The sequence below is a fragment of the Phoenix dactylifera genome, chromosome 16, assembly GCF_009389715.1.
Source record: "Phoenix dactylifera cultivar Barhee BC4 chromosome 16, palm_55x_up_171113_PBpolish2nd_filt_p, whole genome shotgun sequence".
Classification (NCBI taxonomy): domain Eukaryota; kingdom Viridiplantae; phylum Streptophyta; class Magnoliopsida; order Arecales; family Arecaceae; genus Phoenix; species Phoenix dactylifera.
The window spans coordinates 2,953,726-2,980,524 of record NC_052407.1 but is presented as its reverse complement, the minus strand read 5'-3'; the positions used below and the strand labels follow the sequence as shown (position 1 = coordinate 2,980,524).

General features: G+C 41.1%; 2 protein-coding genes across 2 annotated transcripts; both read left to right on the top strand.

Annotated features, from left to right (window-relative positions):
* Positions 1–17,639, top strand: LOC103711424 (protein BLISTER-like). The gene is made up of 13 exons (XM_008797559.3): positions 1–493; positions 1,816–2,407; positions 2,520–3,118; positions 3,623–3,742; positions 4,523–4,588; positions 8,786–8,896; positions 11,153–11,229; positions 11,770–11,837; positions 12,240–12,353; positions 14,502–14,701; positions 14,840–14,908; positions 15,168–15,323; positions 17,064–17,639. Exons 1-13 carry the CDS (start codon positions 419–421, stop codon positions 17,142–17,144), a joined length of 2,328 nt encoding a protein of 775 aa, XP_008795781.2. The 5' UTR covers positions 1–418; the 3' UTR covers positions 17,145–17,639.
* Positions 17,640–21,530: 3,891 nt separating this feature from the next.
* On the top strand, positions 21,531–26,370 carry LOC103711425 (LRR receptor-like serine/threonine-protein kinase GSO1). The gene is made up of 2 exons (XM_008797560.4): positions 21,531–25,706; positions 25,799–26,370. Exons 1-2 carry the CDS (start codon positions 22,400–22,402, stop codon positions 26,161–26,163), a joined length of 3,672 nt encoding a protein of 1,223 aa, XP_008795782.2. The 5' UTR covers positions 21,531–22,399; the 3' UTR covers positions 26,164–26,370.
* Positions 26,371–26,799: the final 429 nt, after the last annotated feature.

Genomic DNA, 26,799 nt, shown 5'->3' with positions numbered 1-26,799 from the left:
AAGAGAGAGAGGGGGGGAGAAAGCCGACGTTTCCATAAGAAAACGCAATAACAGTAAAACAAAAATTAAAAAACAGGGGGGGGGGGAAGAGAGGGGAGGAGGGAGAGATCTGTAAGGGTGTCTCACGTTCTTGTTATATCCGTGCCTTAATTAGGGCTTTTTCCCCCTCTCTCCTGTGCTCTCCCTCCTCTGCCCCTCTCCAAGATATCGTCGCTTAATTCGTTCTGTGATTCGACTATTTTTTCTTTCGATTCGTGTATTTTTTTCGGAGATCTGAGCTTCTTGTCCATTCTTTGTGTGAGTTTTTCTTTGTTTTGAGATTCGTTGCCGGGCGGCGTCGGAGTTGGAATCCTTGGGCCGGTGCTACGGGAAGCATCAGAGATTTTGGTGTAAATCGGGCGGGTCTTGGGGTTTGGGCATGGCTTCGGCGCACGTCCTGCCAAATTCTGCCGCTTCTTCACGCAAAGGCCATCTCGAAGCTGGGAAGAAACGGGTACGATCTCAATCTGTTTTGCTTTCCGGTTTGATTTCTTTCCTGTCGTTTGCGGAGTTTTCTGAGATTTCTTATCAAGATTTTACCAAAATACTCATCTTTGATTGCAAATCTTGAAAATTCTGGGAATTTAGACAATAAAGAATAGTTTCTGAATTGCGGATCAACAAATCTCATTTGAGGGAGAAATTTGGAGGTTTTAATCTAGTGATTTTCTAACAACTCTTATAAAGACTCTTTCTTAGGGTGCCCGTTTGGTATTGCGTTCGTTTTCTGTTTTTGTTTACAAAGTCCCAAGAAGGAAAATGTACTGGACCAGTCCCCTTCATGATGGAACTCTTTTGCGTTTTCAAGATTTTTTTTATCAAAATCTTCAAATGCTTTGGAAGCAAGGATTGATTGCTTCAGAAAGGATCAAAAACAGAAACTTGGAATAGTGGAAGTTGGGCCTGAAAACTGGCTTCCACATCAATCTCCACGGGAGATTTCACTAATTTATAGAGAAATAAAAACAAAAAAACAGCAATGATGCCAACAGTCCTCAAATTTCTGATTCTTAAGTTTGTAAGCTTGTACTTATGATGAACTAGTGGAGACAGCTTAAGGTGGATGGATGTGGCATTAGAATAGCCTATGGAATTCTACCTCCAGATTAACTGCTTGTTCTTTTGATCATTTTTCCATGGATCTCTTCAACTGTATGCTAGACGGTTCATTCATTTACAAATAATATGGAAACTCTAATTGCCACTATTTTATCCCTTTAAATTTACGAAGTTATTTGCTTAATTTTGGCATATTCCACCAGGATAGGAAGTGAACCTTGACAAAGTTCAAATTTTAAATGTGTTTTTCTCTTTTTGGGAAAATATTGGTAATGTTTGCACAATTCACTTGTTCACTGATTTAGTATTTTATGCATCTGTGTCACAGTTTTATTAAACTCTGCTCACTAAACACAATGATGGTGATGAAAAAAAAAAAGCTAATTTGGGATATCGTAGAATATACAAGGATTTGAGTTGGGGTTGTAAATTTGAAATCTTTCATTTCTCCCCCATTTCCCAGATCTGCTTGAAAATTGCAGTGTAAATAGCATAAATGTTTAGAAGACATTTTGCTGCTGCGTGTATATGAGACTTGTATCATGTATTTAATGAGTTAAATTGCTCCTCTCGGTTTTTTTTTTTGACATAATAGATATTGAATATTATTGCACCACATGCACCTTTTGTTGTGTGGACATTAGATGTATTATTCAGATTGTACTCTTTAATGAGTGACAACACTGATATCTGAGGTTATTGTTTTTCCATGACCAGCTAGAGGAGTTCCGTAGGCAGAAGGCTGCTAAGAAGGCAGCATCTACTGGCCAGTTGCAGCCAGCTGATGTTGACCAACATGGTAAACATACTCAAAATAGTGAGCATGTGAGAGATGGATCTGTATCTGGTAGGGATGGTATTACTGTCACCAATCCTTCTGGGTCAGTTACATCTCATGAAAATAAGACAGTTAGTCCTTCCCAAAGCACTGATGCTGGTTCCTCAAATGGGACATCTGCAACCTCTTCCTCCTGGCTTAGCAGCAATAATGCATTATATGGAGATTCAGAGCAAGAACCTGCAAGGGACGAGGTTTCTAAATTATATGGAAGCTCAGGCTTTTCTCAGCTGGACAATGGTTATTATGACCACTTTAGAGAGAACACTGAGTTTACTCGTACCAAATCTGAGCCAACTGATGTTATTACAGGAGATCAGCTTATTAGTTTAGATTCGCTTCATGCAAAGCCAAACATTGATGAGAAAACAAACCATTCAGGTTTTCTTCCTGAGAGGTCAGAAAGTGTTTCTACTCATAAGAGGTTGGGGCTTCCCAGCACTTCAACCGACACATCTGGAGTACGTAAAGGTATATGTAAAGTTCATACTTTTCATCAAACTGGTTACTGATGATTCTATTTTCTTTGACTTAACTTCTGATGTGAGGCCTGCTGCTTTATGCTCAACCACCAAATAAACAGACTCATTTCTTGGAGTGGAGCAACCTATTCGTGGTGGCAACATGGACTATCATAGTGCTTTGGGTATAAATACAGGAGGGGGGCAGATTGCTGATGCCATTAGTCGTCGCCTCAATGTTGGCAGTGCACCTTGGCATGCATCAGAACCACCATCTGCAGATTTTCGCTTAGCTTTTAGAAGTTCTTCTAACCAAAATCAATTTCCTTCATCTGGCTATGGAACTACTTTTGGTCGATCTCGCCCATCTTTTCTTGACTCCCTTGGTGTGCCTAGGGTATCTTATATGCCTTATGACAAGCCTGAGAAAGCTAATCCTCCATCATCTTTTAGTAGTTCAAATTTTGACAGTACAGAGACTCACTCATCATCTTCTCAGAAAATGCTGTCTGCGGAGCTCGTCACTATTGAGCAATCTTATGATTCGAGAACTATGGATGTTAATATTGAAAAGGAGCCATCCTTGACTTCTGTTTCTAATGATACACCACTTTTGGATCTGGGAGTAGGGGATCAGGATATGCAGGAGGATCATGATATGCAGAGTGACCATAATATCCCAATTCTGAAGAAAGATGAAGATTTTGCAGCATTGGAGCAGGTGATTGTATTTATTGTTTTTAATTTTCACCTTTAGGCACCTTTATATTAGCATTTCGTTGCTCCTTTTAGAGGCTAATACACGAGGATTGAAGAAAAAAAGGAGTCAGGTCACTGTTTTAGTTTCCGTTTCGCAAAAAGTGAATATATATATACATTGATCCACTGGGATTCTTGTTCATTGATTAAACAATTCATAGTTACAATAGAAGATATTAGAGCTGCTGTTCACTAGACAACCAGATCTCTCCGACCCACCAAAACTATAGTTGTAGTTCAATCTGATGCATTTGAATGTGAAATGGAAATCCAATTAATTGAAAATTAGAAAACTTTGCCTTGGACCTACTTATATGACTTCTTAAAAAATAATCCTTACTTTGAATTTGCACTTCTCCGTGTACTTCATTATAGATGAATTATTGCCATCATGCATTTGTTATAATCTTCACTTTGAACTGCTAGGGATCTTTTTCATTGGTGTCCATAATGTTCTTTTTTGCAGCACATTGAAGATTTGACACAAGAAAAGTTTTCTCTGCAACGAGCTCTGGACACATCACGAACACTAGCAGAGTCGTTGGCTGCTGAGAATTCATCTCTGACTGAGAGCTATAACCAACAGGTGTGTTATCTAATTGTGAGTTGGCCTGAAAATGTAGCCCTTTATTTAAAAGTTAAAACACTAAAGATTTGATTTTATGCATATTCTCCCTGGCCATTCTGACTTGGTTGATCTCATTTGGTACTTGTCACATGTTGCTTGAGGCGTAGTGAATGCTGCTTGTCTCTTAAATGACATGCCACTTTCTTTCTGGTTGATGTGGAGCATGCATATTTTCTGCATAATATGCTTATTGATCGACATAACAAAATCTAGTATACTCCCATTAACTCTTCTTCTCGTCAGTGATTGTAAACACATCTAGCAGCCAAATTCTGTTTAGTAACAATAAAGAGGCTAATAACTACCTGAAGATTTTGATGTCACTAGAACATCAATTATATTTGAACGAGAAGAAGGTCTTACTTTTCTGGTTGGTTATGTGCAGCCCCATGGTGGGGATTTCATGTTCCTCTTTACCTGAAATAACTACTGAAATCTTTCATGCAAAGGAATATCCACCGTAATGGACCGGTCTTCATGTTGCATAAGGCTAGATTTAATTACCCTCCATCACTATATTTAGGTAGGAATAGAAAGGAAAATAAGTATTATATGGTCGGATATTGGGATCCCTATTCTTTTTAGAATGTAAAAGAATATTCACTGTAGTCATCCTAAGATTATGCTTTTACTTTTGTTGCAGTACATCTTTAGGTATGTAGAAATTGATAAATCAAGCATCTTGTATTTATTGCTCTATAGTTAGTATTAAATTTAAGCTTTGATTTTTTATTTCAGGGAAAGGCTATCAGCCAGCTAAAATTCGACATGGAAGGGCTGCAGGAAGAAATCAAGGCTCAACTAGTTAATCCTCTGTGCCCTCCCCTTTTTCTCATTGTGTGTTATCATAATAGATGTGAAGGATGCTATATATATGTATGTATAAAGAGTGAGATGGACTTTGCTCCGCTGAAGAGGAGAGGGTATCTACTCTTGAGTCTAACGTCAACAAAGGGGCATCGAAATTAGAGATTCACATCATATGCTTTTTTAGTCTCTAACCTATCCATCAAGTGCATACAAAAATAAGTGGTTAAAATGATGCAAAACTATGTTTTGCTATGATCTAAGTATTAAAATCCATTGATTTTTCATTTATATATGTTTTAATGTATGTTTATCATGATCAGTAAGATAGATTCTCAATTTAAATGCTTTATCATGTATTTTAGCAATATTAGAGCAATGGAAATAGTCTATTATTGTGTCTACATGATGCATGGACTAGAGACCACTAAAATCTGTGATATTTGGTTTCTCAACATTTTTAGTAGCATAAATCATGATCAATGGTGTGGATCTTCAATTTAGATATCCCGTTATTGATTCTAGATTCAAGAGCAAATACCCTCTCCTCTTGAGAGGAGAATAGTCCATCCTATGTGTGTGTGCGTGTGTGTGTGTGTGTGTGGTTACAATACACACAGGGTATAAAGAAAAAACTTTACACATACCTCCAAATCCAATGTTGGTTGCCAAAAATGGAAATTTGAGCTGATGATGTGCTTTATAAGGCCTAAAAAATATCCATATACAAAAAATCATATGTTTTGGAGGCATCTAGCCTATGCATCAAGTTATCTCAAATATATAGTTATAATGAAATGTTATACATTGATTTTGGGGCGACTTGATGCATAGTGTAAGGGCCTAGAGAATAGATGATTTTTTTATACAGAAATTTTAGGCATCACATCCAATGGCTCACTTTTTCATTTTTGGATCGCAATGTTAAATTTGGTAGTGGGTGTCAAGTTCTTTCTTTGCACCCTATATGTATATGTACATACATTTGTGTGTGTGTGTTAAATACATGCATATATATTAAGCTGCACTTCCTCATCTGCCTAACTGGAATTTGTATCTCCTTCCACTAATCTAGAAGGGAAAAGTCCTAGCGGTGAACTAGACGGTGACTCTTCTAAACCATTACATTATAGAGAAGTCCACTCTCATTGTGATGTATTATTTGAACTCTTGAAAATTCTTCCAGAAAAAGTCCAAGGGATCACGGGATCCGGCTGATCAGAATTTTGCGTGGTCTTTCACTCCATCCTCAGGACATCACCAAACTAATTTGGATTTTACCAGTTATATATAATTTATATATGTGTGGGATGGACTATGTTCTCCTCTCAAGCATCCAAATCAAAGATCCACCCTGTTAATTATGATCGTACCATTAAAAATGCCTAGAAATCACAAATCACTTATTTTGGTGTTCTTTAACCATGCATCAAGTGGGCACAAAAATGGACGGTTTTCACTGTGCTAATGTGCTAAAATGCATAATAAGGCATTTAAATTGAAAATCAATATTATTAATCATGATCACACATGTTACAACATATATAGATTGAAGATCACTAGATTTTAATGCTTAGATCATACCAAAGCATCATCTTGCATTATTTTAACCATTTTTTTTTTGCACCCACTTGATGCAAAAGTTTGGGACTATCAAAATACTTGATTTTTTGGTTTGTTAGCATCTTTAGTGGTATACATCATGATGAATGATATGGATCTTTAATTTGGATACTCCATTGTTGATTTTGGACTCGAGAGAAGTAGATAGCTCTCTACTTTTGAAAGGAGCAGATTCCATCTGTCTGTGTGCGTGCGCGTGTGTGCATGTGTGTGTGTTGGAAGTGGAGGGTGGATGGTCAGTTTGTGGAAGTGGGTTTGCATGCACGCATGTTTGTATTTATTGTATATTTTTATTCACGTATGCATGCATGCACACATTCAAATATTTGCTATATACATAGGTATCTTTAGGCATTTGATGTTTAAGAACTTGCATTGGTACATTTGTCTGAATGCATATGGTTTGTGTTTTTCTGAAGTAGGTTGGCACTTGAAAAGGTGTTGGGTTTGGTTGGTTTTAGTTGGTCCGAGATAGAATAATAATGTTTGCAAGCTCAATATATACTCAACTTAAACTATCTCCGGTTCGATACTGCTAGGGCTGGCCCGAGCCCTAGGCGACCGAGGCGGTCACCTAAGGCTCCGGGCCAATGGAAGGCCCTCGGGAGACTGACCAAAAGGAAGCAAAAGCCCCATATAAAACGGGAACAGGAGCTGGCTACAAGTCTTCCCCCTTGATGGAAGGGAGGTGGAGAGTTTCTTGGCCTGCAGAGGGGCAATTTGGGAAGTTGGGGACAGTAGTTTTGTTTTGGGTGGAGAGAGAGAGAGAGAGAGGAGGGATTTGGTTGGCTTGATACACGCCTGAAGCCACTCTTATCTTTCAATTTTCATCCCTTCTCTTTTTTGGTTTTGGTCTTGGTTTTCCTTCCCTCACATTACTCCTGATCCAGCTGGGCCATCCGGAAGAAAGATAGGGGGATTGGAGATGGACTTCTTGGAGGGTGGAGATTCTTTTAGTTTTCTCCTCTCGGTTTCTTCTCCCCTCTTGGGTGGTAGAGAGAGAAAAGGAGGGAGGGGGTTGAATGGCTGGTGTGCCGTGATGTTCAGTTGCTGCTTGGGTACTCACTTGAAGGGGAGATGGTTATTTACTAAAAAAGAAAAAAGGGGAGATGGTGGGATGGGACTTTTATTAATTAGATGGAGTGAATTTCCCATAATGACCCTACTTTCTCTTATAGAGAGGTTCCTTTATGGACAAATTCTTTTCTTTACCTTGAGCATGAAGTGCCATGGGATGACCTTTTCCTATTCGGCTCTTGCTTGACATGGTAAACAGTATTGCCAAGCATTATCTCAGTTATTTAATCAGTTTCATGGCTCTTCATTTGAGTAATTACTTTTATGTGCTTCCATTCAAGAATTATATTAAATTGAAAAGACTTTTTGTCTATCTTTGTTAGATTCATGTATCTTTGTTGAAATAGTATACTTGATAGCTATCTATTTTCATATCATTTTTTTAAGTATTTTATATTTATTAAAAAAATTATTATTAAAAAAAAGAGGCCTCGTTCATTGGATTCGCCTTAGGCCCCCAAATGTATTGGGCCGCCCCTGGATACTGCTTGACCATACTTGACGACAAGTTAATCCCTAGGACTGGACTCAACCTAGCCGACTCTTAATTTCCTATTCCAATAATTATTCCAGTCCCAACCTGACTGTAACTTGTTCTAACTTACCTTTACCTATTTTGACCAGACATGTATCAACCCAGCTTGACCTGTCCTATCCATGTTGTGCTAAACCATATAAAAACATAGGAAAATAAGGAGTCATGAATTGACTTAGTTTTGTTAAAATTTGATACATGTTAATGATTTTATTTCCACTGAAAATGACACAACTAATAGCAAATAAATGTAAATGATCCAAGTTGACCTGACCTGGTCTGATCCAACTTGACCCATAAAATCTCTGCCCTCATGACACAAATTGGCTTAAAGTTTCTAGTCAAAACCAACCTATACAAGATCTGCTTCAAAAAAATCTGAGATAGGTCAGTTATAATCATGGAATGACATACCAATTTGTACCGGTATGTTATCGATATGGAATTGGTACATGGTACAGAGGCATACTGAGTATTGATATGCCAAACTGTACAAGATGGTAATGGTACAGAGTTTGATGTTGAGATTGCAAACCTTGGTTATAATTAGTGGAACCTCATGCACATATAGATGTTTGGCATCCTTTTTTGTTCTCCACCACGTCAACAAAGGAGCACTCGGTAATTTGCGTTGTGTGCATTATTTTCTTTTCTATTTTCTGCTAGGTATGCAACAGATATGTGCAAGATTTATTCACTATTTGAGAATGAAGAGTTTTCAGTATATGGCCGAATGATGTAGTGCTGTTATTCATTTTTCAAATTTTAATGTCTTTGTCTTATATGAACACATTCTTCATAGCAAAAAAAAAAAAAAAAACTCTGTACTTGTGCTTCTTGTTCATGTTCTCGTATTATATAAGGTTTTTGTATGATTATTTTCTTGTGATTCTACAATTTCTAACATTCATTTCACAAGCAAATTGTTATTCACATCATTTTCTCGGTATTTATAACAGCTGGCACTTGAGTCTGTCAAAATGGAATATGCAAATGCACAGCTAGAATGCAATGCTGCTGATGAAAGAGCGAAAATACTTGCATCTGAAGTCATTAGCTTAGAAGAGAAGGTAGCCGGTTTTCTTCTTTTTCTTTGTCCTATGTTTATGCTAGTTCTTTTTCAATGACTTTCTCCATAGAGCTTGTTTTATCAGTTTGAGACTTCTTAAAAGGAGGCTATCTTGCACAAACGTTGTGGATACCACACTTAATCAGTTGTTGAAAGGACTTTCAGGATGTAATTTAAAGTTTTTCCAGTTAGCATAAAGAATAATAAACTTGTGTTTTCCAATGCTAGCATTTATCTTTCACGTCTTTGTTCTCCTTTCTTTCCTTTCCCCTGTTTATGTTATGTGCTAGTTCATAGTAGCTTGCATATGTGGTTGTAAAAGATGTTAAACATGATTGTGTTAGTTCGTAACATGACCTATAGAGTCCATCCCATATAAATGGAAGTGCTTCTTGCTTATGTATGTGAACCCAACTTAGATCTATTTTTTTGTCTTTTATGGGTGTACAGTCTACACACATTTTTTTTGGAGAACAAGGTCAGAGATCAAAGACTATTAAATCTTATTTTTATCCTAGGGGAAGTTTCATATCAAATTTTTTAGTTATGGGCTTATGGCTGTTATGGTGAGTCATGTTATGGCCAGTAACTGTTGTTTCCTTTTTCCATCATAGGTAAAGTAGTCATGATTTACTTATTTTTCTATTTTTATCAGGATGAGATATCCCGCATAAAGAGCCTTCAACACCTAGTACCCATGTAGTAAAACAATTTAAAATTTAGTCAGAGAATCTGCAGCCATTGCTTTTCTTATTTATAGCAGTGATGGCTCCATCTTTTGAAGGTGACGAACCTTTCAAGCTAATCAATAAATCCTAAGCTGTGTTATCCTGATGATAGTTGGCTAGCATCCTTCTGTTTCTATTTTGTAGTTTAGTCGAAAGGATCTCATCCTTTATTTGTTAGTTCATATTGCTTGTAATATGAACTGTAATATTTAAGATACTGGTGTCAGGCATGCGCAATACACGTGTCTGTGGAGGGGAAAAGGTCAAAAAGTCAAATACTGTCATATCCCTGAAGCTGCTGTGCGGTGCTGCATAGTGGTTTGGTAATATTATTGGACGGTCAAAAGGAGGGTGGAGTCCTTCTCTCAAGTTCCCATTATAGCAGTAGAGGTGTAGGAACCTTAACTCTGAACTTCTAAATGCCATAACCGAATTCCGATCAAATGTGTACAACCTTCCACTGTGCACTAAATTTTTGCAGAGTTCAGGTTCATATCCACGAGGTGACAAGTCCATCTTTGATAGGCTTTAGAAAAGACAACAAAATGAAATTGACTCAGTTCAGGGGGAAAACTTTTCAAGTATAGGGGCTCGCAAACAGCTCTAGATCAAGTTGAGGCTTGTGCATGTTGAAGAGCCTCTTGCCTTTTTATTATAACATAGGATATGGTAAGGCATGTAAATCAGCAGTCCTGGGATTAATATGAGTTTTGTATCACAAGAGGTGATTGATGGTTTAGATGTGCTGCTTGAGACACATAAATATGATTGTAACAGATACATATGTTCTAGTTTTTCTTTTCTTTAAGTGTGATGACATCAAGTAGCTTTCCTTTATTATTTGGAGTATTGTGGGATTTTGTAATAGTAGCAATTGGCTGTGGTTGAGCCTTAGCTAAGATCATTCGCTATGATAGCAACTATTTACTCAGAAGCTTTAGTAAATACTTTAGAGGTTGCTCTCCCTTAATTGGCGATGGTAGCAATATTTAAATGTTATGGTTATTATCATATTATTTCATCACTTCCATATCTATCTGTTTAGTTTTCGATCTAGCCAGTCAGAAAACCTTCCATCTATTCATCATCCACTCTCATTTCAAACTATCTGGTTATTTATGATCCTACTTATCATTCAGGTTTGCTAGATTGTTGTGGTCTGCTAAAAATTTCTAGCAGCCAAAACTTAAACCTATTTTTAAGAATCAGAAGATAAAACTAAATCCTTTTCATCCATATTACAATCTTGGCCTTAAACTCAGGGTTTTAATTAGCCAACCCCGGCCTATTTATTGCATCATCCCAGGCAGATGAGAGAATAGGCTGGTGATCAGAATTTATCAACATGTTCTCTTCTTGATCAAGGCTAATAGTATTTGTTGATTTGCTATGATATCGCATGGTAAAGGACATCGTCTTGGTGAATATCATGGTCTGGTATGGACCAATATGTATTATGATGAAGGAATGCATGCTTTGGTTGATCATCTTGTTCATTATCTTGTACACTTTTGTTTACATTTTTATAGGCACTCAAACTGAGGTCAAATGAGCTAAAGCTGGAAAAACAACTGGAGAATTTGAGTTCTGAAATCCCTTCATACAGGTAAGTTTGACATTATACGTATTATGTCTTAATTTATTAATGATGGATGCTTAATTGGAAATGAACTGGGTATGTTGCTTAGATGCACAGTGAGTTGTTTTAAGATGGACATGAAAAGAAGTATAACAGTGTTTATAATGATTACATCTTATGTTGTTGTTTTCTGTGGTCCAATAGAACAAGAGTAATCTCTGTAGTAGTTAATTAAGATTGTTAGCTTTTTATCTACATTAAGCATTCAAGCTCAATTAATGTTTAAAACTTTAAGATCTGGCTATTAGTTACGTTTTTTTTTAAAATGAAACATTTCTTGAGCTTCACCCCTTATCATAACCATTCTTGAAATTCTGAAGTTTCATGAATTTGTAGCATATAACCAACATTTTATGCTGGCAATGATTTTTGTTGGCCCTAGGAATTTATGACACAGCAGCTTCCTAAAAGTTGGTCCCAAATAGTTAGGATAAAGCTTATTAAGTGTGGTGTGCAGTTCCATGGCTATAATATCACTAACCAATAGTTCTTTCTGAACTCATACAGACGTAAGGTCTCTATTTTAGAGAAAGAACGCCAGGATTTCCAGTCCACCATCAATGCTTTGCAGGAAGGTATAATTTTTCTCAACTTGTAGCTTGATATTCTCAATTAGATTTTACCATTACCTTTAAAATATGACAGCTCCAGAATCTTGTGATTGCTGATAGTGTTTATCATGGCAATGACGTTTTTTTTTAATCTAAATATGTGCAGTGGTTACTTCTTTGTCACCCTCTACTTAAGGGGAAAAATGCTATAAAAACAATTATTGCTAATAAATTGTTCCTTTCCATGCCTTGTAAATTTCTTATCTTGTTTACAGAATTTTTACCTTGTTTTATTTTCTTAGTGCATTATATGAGAAAAAATATATCCTTCTAGCTTTGCATGTTTCACATGCAAGCTTATAGACAAGCACATTACATGTCATGAATAAGCTCTCCTTTGGTTTTGATTATACTTGTATTACACAGAGAAAAAAGTTCTGCAGTCTAAACTACGGAAAGCATCTACAGATGGGAAAATCAAAGATTCAAAAAAAGCTTCCCCTAGTAGAAGAGATGCGTCTACTTCTACAGAGGATTTAGGTATGAAACTAACACATGCTAATCTCAGTTATGAATTTCACACATGCTTCTCTGTGTTATTACTAAACTCGTACTTGTAAGTAGGAACACTAGCTCTTTTCAATGTTTGTAAAACTAGACCAGATCAGCTAGTTCGACTAGTTGAATTGGGAACCGGTTGCCTGTCCGGTCTAGTCTAGAGGAGATTTTAGAAGCAGTCAAAACTCAGTCAAACCAGGGAGAACCGAACGTACTGAACAAACCAGCCAGTCCAGTTCGGTTCTCATGGGTTGCTAGAGGACTTTTGACCTAATCTCTCATGGGTTGAGTAGAGAGGGGAAATTTCATTGATCGGGTCACCCAATCTCTCTCTCTCTCTCTCTCTCTCTCTCTCTCTCTCTCACTCTCTCTCTCTCTCATTGGTTTGGGTTTTATTTTTGGATGAATGGCGGTGGGGATGGAGGTGGTGATCGAGTTCGAGCCGGGAGTGAAGTACCAGTCCGACCTCCATCTCCAGTCGCTCCACCCGATGGCGGTTGTGGCATTGAAAGTCTAGACCTCGGCCTTCACAAGATTCACATCAACCCTCCAACAGTCTCCCCCTCGCACTTCTCTACCATCCTTCAAGTCATTTTTTGCCCCCAGCCCCTCTCCCCTCCCTCCTTCCCCTGCTCCCCCTCCGATCGCTTCCTCATCAAAGCCTCCCTCTTCTCCTCCTTCGCCGCTGCGCCACCACACACGATACCCACCTCAAGGTCACCTATGTTGGGCCATTACTTTGCCACATTGTTGCCCTCGTTGACCTTGCTGCCATCTGCTGCTAGCCCCCATCCCTCCCCGTCCCCCCACTCCACACCAACTCCGCAGCCTTGCTCTGCTGACCCCACCTCCCCCTCCTCGACTCCGGCCTCCACGTGACCCCTCCCCCTCCTCCAAGCCTCTTAAAGATAAGCCCAACGGGAAGCGGTGGTGGTGGTGCTGAGATAGTGGACAATGGTGAATGCAGCGACAATTGTGGGGGAGTACGAGGAGCTCGAGGGCAATAGAGGAGTGGGGAGTGGATGCAGGGGATGTGGAGGGGAGGACGGCGCTGCATGTGGCGGCGGGGAGGGGGCACGTGAGATGTGCAATGGTGCTGGTGGATCGGTCAAACTAAGGTGCACTAGCCATGCGCGAGGAGCGGGGAGGGGCGCACCCCAGGCACGTGAGATGTGGGGAATGGGGGCTTCTCGCCGTACGTGAGGGCACTCCCTAGGCATGTGAGGCGTGGGAGATCAAACTGGTCAACATGGGAATCGGGCAGCTTGCCGGTTCATTGTCCGGTCTGGTTTTAAAAACATAGGCTTGTTAGCAACATGGGGAAGTTAACTTTGCGTTATTTATGCCATGTTTATCAATACCGCACATCATAATAAACATCTTCAATTCCATAAATATCTGATGGTGTGTGCTTTTACATCAATAAAGTCTTAGTTACTTTAATTTGTTTTACTATTGATTAACAAATTACATCATCTTCATTTAGTCTTTTAATTTATAGAGAGGAAGGTACTTGAATAATTGGCATCTATGACCTCATCTCTTGGGCTTGTTTTGATCATCTAAGATCTCGAGCATTATAAGATGATAGAGTTTTGCTCCTCTAGAAAATTTTGTTTGGTTGAAGATTACAACGTTGCAACACTGGTGATGAACATCATTGTTAACAGATGCATCATTAGTCATCAACATGCTTAATTTATAGAGTTTATGAATTATTGAACAATTTTAAGTTTGGATAATCATTCAGATTAGAATATTTTGTTATTAATTTGGAAGTGTTTCAATGTAAAGATTGCTGTGACTATGAAAGCAAGAATACTTGCCATGAAAGTAGTTTGCATCTATAGTAGGGTACATAAAACTAAACAAAGTAAAAAGGATAGAAGCGGATAATTGATTTCTCTGCTCTTTTCCTTCGGTATTCCATGGGTTTAAGAAGTCCAGCAACTACATCCATTCTGGGCGCTACTTTAACACAAGGACTGTCAATAGGCTCCCTGGTTGTTGCATTCCAGTGAGTGCTTGATTGACTTGAATTGCAGAAATTATTATGGGATCTTTACCATCATTTGTACTTTTTCTATTGCTATATATATTCCATTCTGAACCATTAGATTTCTCTTTTAGGTGCTGAAAATGTGAATCTGGTTGATGGGGAGGCTACTGGTCCAGAAACAATGCTCAACGATAGCCTAAATGCATTGCAAGATATCAGCTTATTCATGTCTCTTCCCGAAGATGGAAGATTATATCTTCCAGATGGATCTGGTGGTATTCCAGTAGATCAGCTTAGAATGATTGACAACATCAATACGTTGATATCTGAGGTATGTATTTAAGTGTATTTCATATGTTAATTACCGTGCATGTAATTGTTCACAAGATGAAGTCAGAAATCCCCTTTTCCCATTCCACTGCTGAAATCTTTTATTTCAATATATGTACTTTATGTTGGATACTTGCAGCTAGCACTGGAGAAAGAAGAGGTGGTGCGAGCTCTCAAAATTGAATCATCAAATTGTTCCAAGCTGAAGGTAATATACTCTGACAATGATTGCTGGTAATTTAAATATATAGCACTGCTATTTGCATTGCAACTAAATACTAAACCGTGATAAGTTACAAAACAAGTATAATGTTTAAATTTCATACTGTTATCATATTATCACATGATATGACGATCTGTGAATCTGGACATTTATTAGGATCATGTAGTTAGATGTCTCAACCCAAAGGTGCCTCAGCACAGGTCTAAAATTGCAACTAAATACTTTTTTCTTGCAATTTTTGTAGGACTTGAACAAGGATCTATCACAAAAGCTGGAGGCACAGACCCAGAGGTTAGAGCTCATGACTGCTCAACGGATGGCTGATGAGAATGTTTTGGCAAAGCCTGTAGATTCCCATATCATGCATGATAAAATAGAATATGCTGATGAAGGCGATGAGGTATGATAGTTATTAGATGCCTTCATGGTTAACTGTTTATAAGTGTCCACTCGTGCTTGTGATTGTGATAATTTAAATATCTATGAGGTATGGTATTATTAGATGCTTTCATGATTTACTGTTTATAAGTGTCCACTTGCTTGTTTGATATTGCTAATTTGAAGATTTAGTTCTAATTTTTGTTACTAGATGGCTTTTTCAGGCAGAAAGTTTGTTTTGTTATTATTATTGTTGTTGTAATCACAATTTGTGATCCTTGGGTAAACTGGTCAAATCAGTCATCAGTTAATGAAATACTGTGGGTTGCTTTAACTTTCTTTTTCCTGCCCTTGTCATGCTTATTCAATGCTCTATCATATGTAACTTCTTGATCAGAATGAGCTCCGGATAATAACTGTAAACAGCACTACTTTTTTCTCCATTGATTAGAGAAGTACTAAGCTCCCATGCTTTCTGAACTCTGCCTCTCTCTCTCTCTCTCTCTCTTAGCAGGTCTGTTTTCCCACCCACTTAATGGGGCTCCTGCATGCGAAGAATTATTTCATATACATGCTATTTAGTGATAATGTGCACTTAATGGGGAATTCTGGCCAGGCTATAGAAATCACGAACTGCATAGCATGCTTCAATTGATTTAATGCCCTTATTCAAATTTTGATGAGATTCCTTGAGGCAGCTGCACACGTGAACTTATGAGCACATTTGTGGTGTGTGGATAAAAGCATTTGTGCATGCTCTGCACCATTCCTTCATTACTGTTTCTGTGTGAGCTCAGCATTGAAGAATTGGTGGGGAATGGTGGGGAACACAACTGAATTATGTAGTTTCAATATGACACAGCAGAGACTCCACACTATTTGATGTACAAAACCGGTTTCTTGGAGTTCTTTGCCAGTACTGCCATCTCCTTAGTACAAATGGTCGGATTAGTGATTAACTTTTAATTAATTAGGTATTAAAATGAACTCTTATCAGATTGCAATAAGACTTTATTGACATTCATTTGTTTCTGGACTTTCAATGCTCTGGATCCCGGCATTTGTATTAGAGTGGCTGAGCTCCAGTGTCAAATGCTAGATGACAGCTGTTCGTTTTGGTTGTGGAAAATTGTAGGCAGCAGACTGGCATAAGGCAGGCATGCATGTATGCGTATCTATTTATGCGGGTTTTAAAAGTTTCATCTCTAGCTTATGAAGAATTGTCTTGTTTGAGAAGACTCAAATGTCTGTTAGAAAGCTAGTCCAGTTACTATTATACCCCTTAAAAAATTGCTGGTTTGGACAGCCAGCTGCTCCTTGTTTTACCATTTTTAAATTGGCAGCACTCTGTCTCACACAGCAGAAAGGGCCCCTTTGGTATTGCTCTTTGCTTTCTGTATTTGTTTTCAAGAACTGAAGAAAAATTAACTAGATTAAACAGCATGTATGATGAAACCCTTTTGCTTATTTAATTTTTTGTAAAATATTTAAAGCTTTTGAAAGCAAAGATTTATTGCTTCCAGAAAAAGAGTGAAAATGGAGGCAAGGGATGCCAGAAAGTTTCATGCAAATGCTATCTTCAACATCAATCTCCTTGTGATATTTCAGTAATTTGTATAGAAAGAAAAAGAAATAATAATGATGCCAAAAAGGCCTTAAGCTTTTCTATAGTTTGGCAATGTTATGTGAAAAATCAACTACTGATCAATTTGTATGCTGCTAAAAACTTTGGTTGCTATTGTTCTTTTTTTGCCAATTCCAGGTAGTTGAGAGGGTCTTGGGTTGGATAATGAAGCTCTTCCCTGGAGGCCCGGCAAAGCGGCGAACAAGCAAGCTTCTGTAATGGAGGAAAGACTTTATGATATAATGGTGATACTATCATTAATTTTTTTTACTAATGATAGAATGGAGGTCTTCAAATCTGTATATTAGGTCGTTAAATCTAGTCATTCTTTTTTCTTTAATAGAAGATAAAAATGGAATACTTAGTATTCCTTCCATGAATCATGTATGGTACACCCAGTGATCGGAAATAAAAGAATGTACCCCATCATTCTTTTTGCTGAAAGCTGTTTAGTGTACCCTTTGGGGGTGATAAGTGTACAAAGGAACTCTGTTGTTACTTGTATCTTTTTTTCTTTTCCCCATTTCTAATTTGCTGTATCTAGAGAGAGAGTTTGGTGTTTGGCTTGGGACTGACCCCCGGCTTGTGCTTTACTCCTTTGATGATGATGATTCAGACATGATACATTCTTGTAAGCATTCTTGTAAATGGTGAACATGTAAAACTTTGCCTAGCACAGAGGATGATAAAGATGAAATCAAATTCTCGAGACAATTAGAGATTCTAGCGCCCAACAAATGATCCATTTGTTGCCAGAGCTCACACTAATGTCATGAAGAATCTTTCGAATTATTTTTTCTTGTCCTATGTTCTCGGCATGGTGACTCTGAGGAGATATTGGTAAGGTCACAGAAAATTGAGAATCAAATCATGAAGGATCATCACCATCGTTTAAAAATAAAAGTTACGAGGTAACAATTCTATTATTTGAAAAGAATTGGTTTTCTTTAGATCTTGAGCGACCGGTCCGGCAGAACAACTCAAAAGATAAAGAAGTATCGTTAATTTCTTCATGCTCGTTCCAAGTTCGAAGTACTATTTGGATCGGAGAAACTTCGGAATAAACTAATCCCCCCGAGGGGGACGAGGCCACAGGGTACTTTGCCTTCGTCTCTCTCTTCCTTCTCCTTCTCTTCTTCTTTAGAGCTGCTGCTTCCTAATTTTCCAAAAAAGTAGAAAAAGGAAATTGTTTTGGATCCAAAGTGCCAAACTGTCAACGAAGCATTTTAAAATTCTTCAGTGGTGCCCTAGATATAATAAAAAAATAGGCCTCACGAGGCTATACAAAATCACGAGGTCAAAAAATTTTCAATTCTAATATTCAAGAAAATTTATTCTAAAAAATTTCTCATAAAACTACGAGTACAAATCAAGGCAGACGGTAAGTGCCCTTTTTTGCTTAGAATACACTCGCCGATCTCGTGGAGATGCTCTATCTATTTATCCAAGTTACCATGGGCGTGTGGTGTCATCGTGTTTACGTGACAATCATAAACAGTTTCCGATTTAAGGTTTCAATCATATATTCTTTTTTAATGGGATAATCTAGTAATCTTATTCGTAAGTTCAGCCCTTTTTTTTCTCATTACTAATTGCTAATATCATGCGCACCCGTGGTTTTTTTTAAAAGAAACTGATGGAAAACATGGTAGGAATACCGCACACATCTAGTAACAACTAATCCTCACTCGAGTCCGAGCCAAGCTCAACTTAAAATGAGGAAACAAAACTTGAACAGCTCGATATTTGTGTGCGTCCTGGCTCCTCGAAAGTTGTGGCATGAAACGATCGGGGAACGGGCCTTTTAACCACTGTGATCAGCTGGGTTCGAAAGGGCTCGAGCAACTATAGGAGAGTTCACCCCCTGCTCCGTGATATTTGGGAGATGGCGAGGGAGAGTGTCATAGGCCATGCATGTATATCGTGAGGCCAACGGGGCAGCCGACTGGATAGCAGCATATGTTGCGAGCCACTCAGGAGGTACCCTATAGTTTGGAGAGAGAGATGTTCGGAGCACTTCGGGATCTTTTGTTTTCTAGTTCTATTGGGTGTATTCGTACCCATGATTAGAGCTGATCACGGGCCTTCTGGCCCGCCCAGCTCGGTCGGAATTTTTCGGGCTTGGGCATTTAAAAAAGGCCTATGAGTCAGGCCTGGACAAGAAAAGCGGCCCGACCAAAAAAATCGGGCCGAGCCTGGTCGGGTCATTCTGGCCCATTTCTAGATTCCAAATAAAGAAAAAATCGGACCTGTCGGGTCGGGCCTATCGGGTCATGCCGGGCCGGGCTACACGGGCCTAGAACCAGATTTATAAAGTCGGATCGGGTCTGAACAAAAAATTAAGCCCGACAGTCGGGCCGGGCCGGGCCTGGGCATAGCCATCAAGCCTAATTTCTGCTGTAGAGCCGGCCCGGCTCAGGTTTTGATCAATTCTACCCATGATATATGAATTGTCCGTTTTAGCTAAAAAAAAAAGAAAAGAAAAAAAAGAAAAAAAAAAAAAAGAAAAGAAGAAGAAGAAGCAGCAGCAGCTGCCGAAGCGTGGATCCAAGTGAGAAAAGGAAGGGACTAAAGCCATGACGCGTCCAAGCTTGTCCCATTTCGCAAGAGTCAACCTTGGCGGTGTGACGGCAGGAGTCGGGGCTTTGGCCGTCTCGTGACTCCTGTTTGCGATGGGGCCGGCCGTGTGACGGTTCGTGACACAACCCGACGACACTTGAGCCTGACCGGACGATGACTCCAGCTCGAAATAATATTACTATGCTACATGGTAGGTGAGACATTTATTCTCGTTTTATATAATTACTCTGGTGGTTTTGTGCCTCAGGAAAATAATGCCTTGTGATTGGCTTTCTAGTTCACGAGTTCATACAACCATTGGTCTCGCACCAATCTCTCTCTCTCGCACCGACCTCCTCCACCCCCTTCCATGTGTTGTTCTGCATTGGTTGTCCTGCTTGTGGACGGACTGCTAAATGTACCGTGAAAAACGAAACGCGACTGGACTGGCAGGTCTATCTGGAGCACAATCGGAAAAAATAACATTATTAGGTTGATTTTTTTCCCCCCTTGAGAAAAGGATATTATTGGGTTAGGAATTGCATATCATGGACTGGATTTTAATTTTTCCTTGTGTAATTTGACCCGTGGAAGTGCCGATTCTAGTGGTGTAACATGCTACATATGTATATGTATGTACAAGGAAATAAGCAGCAACAATATTTATAGCAGAGCTGATCATGGAGTGGTCCATGGATATAAATAAAATTTGATATTTTCTATGCATAAGCCTTGCCCATGATCAGTTTTAATCCACAGCGCTCTCGGTATCGTTGACAAAACTGCTCTCAGATTCCTAAATTATTTGAGCTAAGCTTGGCACTATTATACTGTCATCAATCAATCTATTGTGTATGATGCACTCTCAATTATTTAACAGTAGAAAATATTTAATCATCTTTATGCAAATATTTGTGTACCTGAAGTTCTCTATTTGGACGTAAGTGACATAATGTCAACAATATCCATGGCCTAGTTGGAATCGTTGACAAAGTACGCTTAGATTTCTAAATTATTTGAACTATGCTTGGCATTATTTGTACTGTCATCACTCAATCTATTGTGTATGATGCTCTCACAATTTCTTAACAGCGGAAAAAATTTAACCACCTTTATGGAAATATTTCATGTACGCGAAGTTCTTTATTGGAAAAATTCCATACCTAACCTTGGTTGTTTTTGTGTTTTTCAATCTGTTACATCAATTGTTAATTAAAAAAAAAACCTATTATATCATCTGTTGAGTTGCATGACCTGATCTTGCAAAACCGATTAAGATACATCATCTTCCCCGCCAATGTCCAATTTGGAGTGACCCTAAGTAAATACGGTGGATTTCTAAATTTTTCGAATTGCAAAAATTCAAAAAAATCATTATCTGCCAAATGATTTGTGTCCAATATTCTTGCCAATGTCTGACTAAAAATTTAAGGCCACCTTAGGATCCTTGTCATATATATATATATATATATATATATATATATATATAGTGTGTGTGTATTTATATAATTACGAATGTTGCAAATCGAACGTCTGTATTTGGATATTGTTACCTTGGTCACAACCATCTTGACCTTACTTATCGTCTTGTAGGAGGTATTCAAACCAAGCTGTTATTTTTGTCAATCTTTGATTTATTGAAAATTTAATAGATACACCAAGGAATTTAAGAACATATATTAAGCTAAGCAAGCTTTGAAGATACAGGTTTAAGCCTCAATCATCGAGCTAGCTTTGAGCACATAAATAACTGCATTAAAAAAAAACGTAGAGCTTAAGCCAAAGAGGGGTGGTTTACCAAATAAATGGTGGTCTTCGCAACCACAAAAACCAAGCATCGAATCAATTTCTTCCCCCCATACCCGTCCTTATCCACAGTGCTCGGAAGGAGGTTTTCGTGTCGTACGCCCATGAATAGACCAAAGCCACAAAACAACACCACTCCATATTTTATTTCACAGCATTCTAATCGAGTAGTTGCTACATTCCCTCCCTCTCCCCACCCGAATAGCAATGGTGCATAAAAAAACACCTGGGTTCGGTGGCTCAACCCAATGACGTTCCAATGCGCATTAGTTTGCGAAGAATCATAAACAAAGAGAACGGAGAGACTTTTAAAAACCGTAACACCACAAAACAGCAAGTTGGACTCTTGTTTTATGCTTCGGAATTATTCGCGGACTGCTCTGCTTGACCACCCCTCATATTAAATGCCTCTTCGGCTCCAATCCAATAGAATAAACTGACCGAAATAATGGAGGTGGTTTGCTGCAACGCCTTCCAGGCCAAACATCCTCATATTACGTCAGACCGCGTTCACCCACGTCACCAAGTCAGAGTTTCCCAAGGATCAGCTCGTGAGCGCCCACTTGGCCAGAAACTTACAATTCGCCCCATGGCTGCCAGGTATGTAATTATAACTGGGACCCGCATGCTATAGCCTATAGCTGGCTTGCAATTGCCTTACGTGGACCCTGCCGGAGATCAGGCCGGAAACTGAATCGCACCTAATCCGCACTCCGCTCCGCCTGAGCGTGGCGTGACAATGAGCGATGCAAATGCAAATGGAGGATCCCAACCGTTCCCTTTCTGAGACCCAACCCGCAAAAGCTCGCCCGACGTCGCTTTAACATCTCCCCAAAGTGTGACTCCAAGTACCAACCGCTATATCTCCTCGCGATATCCCAAAATCATCTCTCTCTGTCTCTCTCGAAACCAACTAGTCTTTCTACTGGCCAACGTGGGCGGTCTCATTTAATGTCGTTGGCTACGTTCCCCTGACAGGGTGGCCTTTTTCCACTTGCCGAGGGGACTACAAGCAAAGAAGCCTCCTTCTCTCACCATCTTCGTTTCCTCTAAATATTCATGCATGCACCTTTGCAAACTACCTCAGAGAGTACAAGCTCTAGAGATCGATGGCCATCTTCTCCCTTCTACTCCTTCTTCTTTTGTTGGTGCTGGCCTCTGGCCGGTACTTGGAAGATATGGATGTCCTTCTGGAGGTCAAGAAGTCTTTCCTCGACGACCCGTACGGAGTGCTGGAAGGCTGGACCGCGGACAACCCGGTGTTCTGCTCCTGGACCGGGGTGGCTTGCGACCCCGGCTCGGCCGTGGTGGGCCTCAACCTCTCCGCCGCGTCGCTCGGGGGTCAGGTGTCGCCCGCGCTCGGCCGGCTCGCCCGCCTCCAGGCCCTCGACCTCTCCTCCAACCGGTTGACCGGCTCCATCCCGGTTCAGCTCGCCAACCTCTCCGACCTTGCCTCTCTCTTCCTCTACTCTAACCTTCTCTCCGGTCCGATTCCTCCTTCCGTCGGCTCGCTCTCCGCCCTCCGAGTCCTCCGGCTCGGCAACAACCCGGGCCTTTCGGGACCGATTCCAGACTCGCTCGGAAACCTCCGCAACCTCGCCACGATCGCCCTGGCCGCCTGCAATCTCACCGGTTCGATGCCGCGTCGACTCGGCGAGCTGTCTCATCTCGAGAACCTGGTCCTCCGGGAGAACCAACTCACTGGCTCGATCCCGCCGGAACTCGGACGGTTGGCGAGGCTCCGGATCATGAACCTCGCGGACAACTCGCTCCAGGGGGCGATACCGAGTCAGCTCGGCGAGCTGAATCAACTCGTCTACCTCAACCTGGGGGGCAACCACCTACAAGGACCGATCCCCAAATCCCTGGGCAAACTCGCCAGCCTCCAAACGCTCGACTTGTCCGTCAACAAGCTCGAAGGCGAGATTCCGGACGAGCTGGAGGAACTGGGTGAGCTCAGTTTCCTCGTCTTGTCCCAAAACAATCTCTCCGGCCGGCTGCCAAGAAACCTCTGCCGGGATGCACCAAATCTGCAGCACTTGCTTCTGTCCACCAACAACTTCTCCGGCAGAATCCCCGCAAGTTTGGCGCAATGCCGGTCTTTAATGCAGCTGGACTTGGCCAACAACAGCCTCACCGGTGCGATCCCGGTCGAATTCGGCGAGCTCTCCAATCTGACTGATCTCGTGCTGAACAACAACAGCTTGTCGGGTTCCATTCCTCGCACCTTGTGGAACTTGACCAATCTTCAGATGTTGACTCTCTACCACAATGGATTGGTAGGCCAGCTGCCGGAGGAGATCGGCAGACTCGGGAAGCTGGAAATTCTTTATTTGTATGAGAATCAGTTATCCGGCGAGATCCCGTCGGCGATCGGCAATTGCTCGAGCTTGCGAATGATCGACTTCTTTGGGAATCAGTTCGCGGGCAGCATCCCGGTTACCGTCGGGCGGCTGAAGCAGCTCAGCTTTCTGCACCTTCGGCAGAATGGACTGTCAGGAGCAATCCCGCCGACGCTGGGGAATTGCCGGCAGCTCACAATCCTGGACTTGGCAGATAACCAACTCTCTGGCCGAATTCCGGCCACCTTCGGGTTCCTGCAATCTCTCGAGCAGTTCATGCTGTACAATAATTCACTCGAAGGTAGCATCCCTGATGAGATGTTCAATTGCCGGAACATTACCAGAGTGAATTTATCCAACAACAGACTCAATGGGAGCATTCTTCCACTCTGCGGTTCGAGCTCTCTGCTTTCATTTGATCTCACTAACAATTCATTCAATTTTGAGATTCCTGCGCAATTAGGTAACTCACCCATGCTTGAAAGGATTCGTCTTGGGAGCAATCGATTGGTTGGCGAAATTCCTCCCATGCTTGGAGAGATAGAATCTCTCTCGCTTCTATATCTCTCAAGCAATTCGCTGACCGGAGAAATACCCAAGGAGCTAGCATCATGCAGGAAGCTAAGCCACATTGTTCTGAATGACAATCATCTGAGTGGCTCCATTCCGACATGGTTTGGGAGCTTGCCTCAGCTAGGGGAGCTCAGACTCTCTTCCAATGGTTTCTCAGGTTCGCTTCCGAAAGAACTCTTCAACTGTTCCAATCTATTGAAGCTGTCTCTTGATAACAACCTGCTGAATGGCTCACTCCCCGATCAAATTGGCGACCTTGTTTCCCTCAATGTCCTTAACCTCGCCCATAACCAGTTCTCTGGAGCAATCCCTGCTTCCATTGGAAAGCTAAGCAGGCTCTACGAGCTCCAGCTTTCTCGGAATCTTTTCTCTGAGGAGATTCCTGTGGAGCTCGGACAGCTGCAGGAGCTACAGAGCACATTAGACCTCAGCTTCAACAAACTGATAGGGGAGATACCATCGTCTCTCAAATCTCTTTCCAAGCTTGAAGAGCTGAACCTCTCTCACAATTTGCTAAGCGGGGAAGTCCCTCGCGAAGTTGGCGAAATGAGCAGCTTGGTGAGGCTTGACCTCTCCTACAACGGGCTTCGAGGCAGACTGGATGAACAATTCTCTCGCTGGCCGTCGCAGTCTTTCGCTGCAAACCTCGCCCTCTGTGGCAGCCCCCTCCCACCATGTGCCACGTCCGATTCCACCGCTCACCGCTCGACTCTAAAGTCTGTATTCATAGCCCTGATCTCTGCCTCGGTGACGCTCGTCGCCGTCATCCTCCTCATCGCCCTGGCGATATCAATCAGGAGGCATCACTTGAGAAGGTCAAGCGAAGTCAATTGTGCCGCCTACTCCTCCAAGAGCTTCTCACAAACCTACCGGCATTTGTTGATGCTGAAAGGTTCCGCGAGGCGGGAATTCAAGTGGGAAGCCATAATGGAAGCCACAAGCAATCTAAGTGATGAGTACGCCGTCGGGTCGGGAGGGTCGGGCACCGTCTATAAAGCTGAATTGCCTACCGGCGAGACCCTGGCGGTAAAGAAGATTGTACACAAGGAGTGGGACCTTTTCTTTCAGGATAAGAGCTTCGCAAGGGAGGTGAAGATTCTAAGCGGGGTCAGGCACCGGCATCTGGTGAAGCTGCTAGGATTTCTCAGCAACAACGGTGAGAATCTGCTGATATATGACTACATGGAGAATGGCAGCGTCTGGGATTGGCTGCACAGGCCGGCAGTGAGTCGGAAGAAGAAGGGGGAGCTCAACTGGGAGAGGAGGTTAAAGATTGCCATTGGGCTTGCCAAGGGAGTGGAGTATCTGCACCATGACTGCGTGCCGAAGATCGTCCATAGAGACATCAAGTCGAGCAATGTACTACTTGATGGAGACTTGGAGGCACACCTGGGAGACTTCGGGCTGGCTAAGGCAGTCGCCGAGAGCCACCAGGCCGACTCGAAAGGACACACTGAGTCGTGCTCTTGGTTTGCTGGCTCCTACGGGTACATAGCTCCAGGTACACCACAAACACTTTACAAACTACTTTAATTCAGAATGCGCTGAATCCATGATGTTCGCTGAATTCTTATTATTCTGCAATGTGGACAGAGCATGCTTACTCCATGAAAGCTACCGAGAAGAGTGATGTTTACAGCATGGGTATAGTGTTGATGGAGCTTGTGAGCGGGCTGATGCCCACAGACAGGACCTTCGGAGGAGATATGGACATGGTGAAGTGGGTGCAGTCCCGGATTGGGTTGCCGGCCTCAGGGCGCGAGGAGCTGCTGGACCCTTCTCTGAAGCCTCCGGCACCACACGAGGAGTCATCCATGTTCGAGCTTCTCGACGTGGCTTTGCAGTGCACCAGGAGAGCTCCTGCTGAGCGGCCTACTTCGAGACAGGTTTCTGATCTTCTGCTTCATGTTTCTCTGAAGATCAATAGGGTGGACTGTGGAAAGAAGATTGCAGCGTAAAGTTTTGGATAGTTTATGTTTGATTCTCGCCAAAGAGATTAGATAGTGGTGGTTCACTTTTTTTGGTTTAGTTCTTGTCATGGCCTAGGGCTTCCCCAAACTATCTTTCTACAATGTACATTTCTTGAATGCATTAACATACCAAGCGAGGAGTGCTTGTGATCAGTGACCATCATCTATTAATTGATATCAGGGCTATAACTTTGCTGTGCATCTTTCCCTGCCATGCGACCAAGATTTGCTATAGAATATGGAACTCTTGCAGCATTCTGAACCTTTCGAGTGAAAAACAAATGTTTGAAGTAAGAACGTGACATTGCTATTAAGTACGGTATGCCTCGCTTGTTTGGATGGTGGACAGCTTACACAGAAGAGGTTTGCGGAAACACACCACCATTAAAAAAAAGAGATTGAAGGTCTTGCATTCAAGCCATTGATCTCATGGGAGCATTGGGGTGGAGGAGGGAGGGAGAGAGAGGGAGAGGGGCTCATAATGGTAATGGATTAATTACTAGTCATGCTTATTTTTTAAAAGCTCCATCAAACTTGGTTCCATAAAATTCTTGAATATATTTAAATTTGGTATGAAACTAAAAGTAAAAGTAATAAAGCAATAGAAAATAAAGAGAAAGAAAA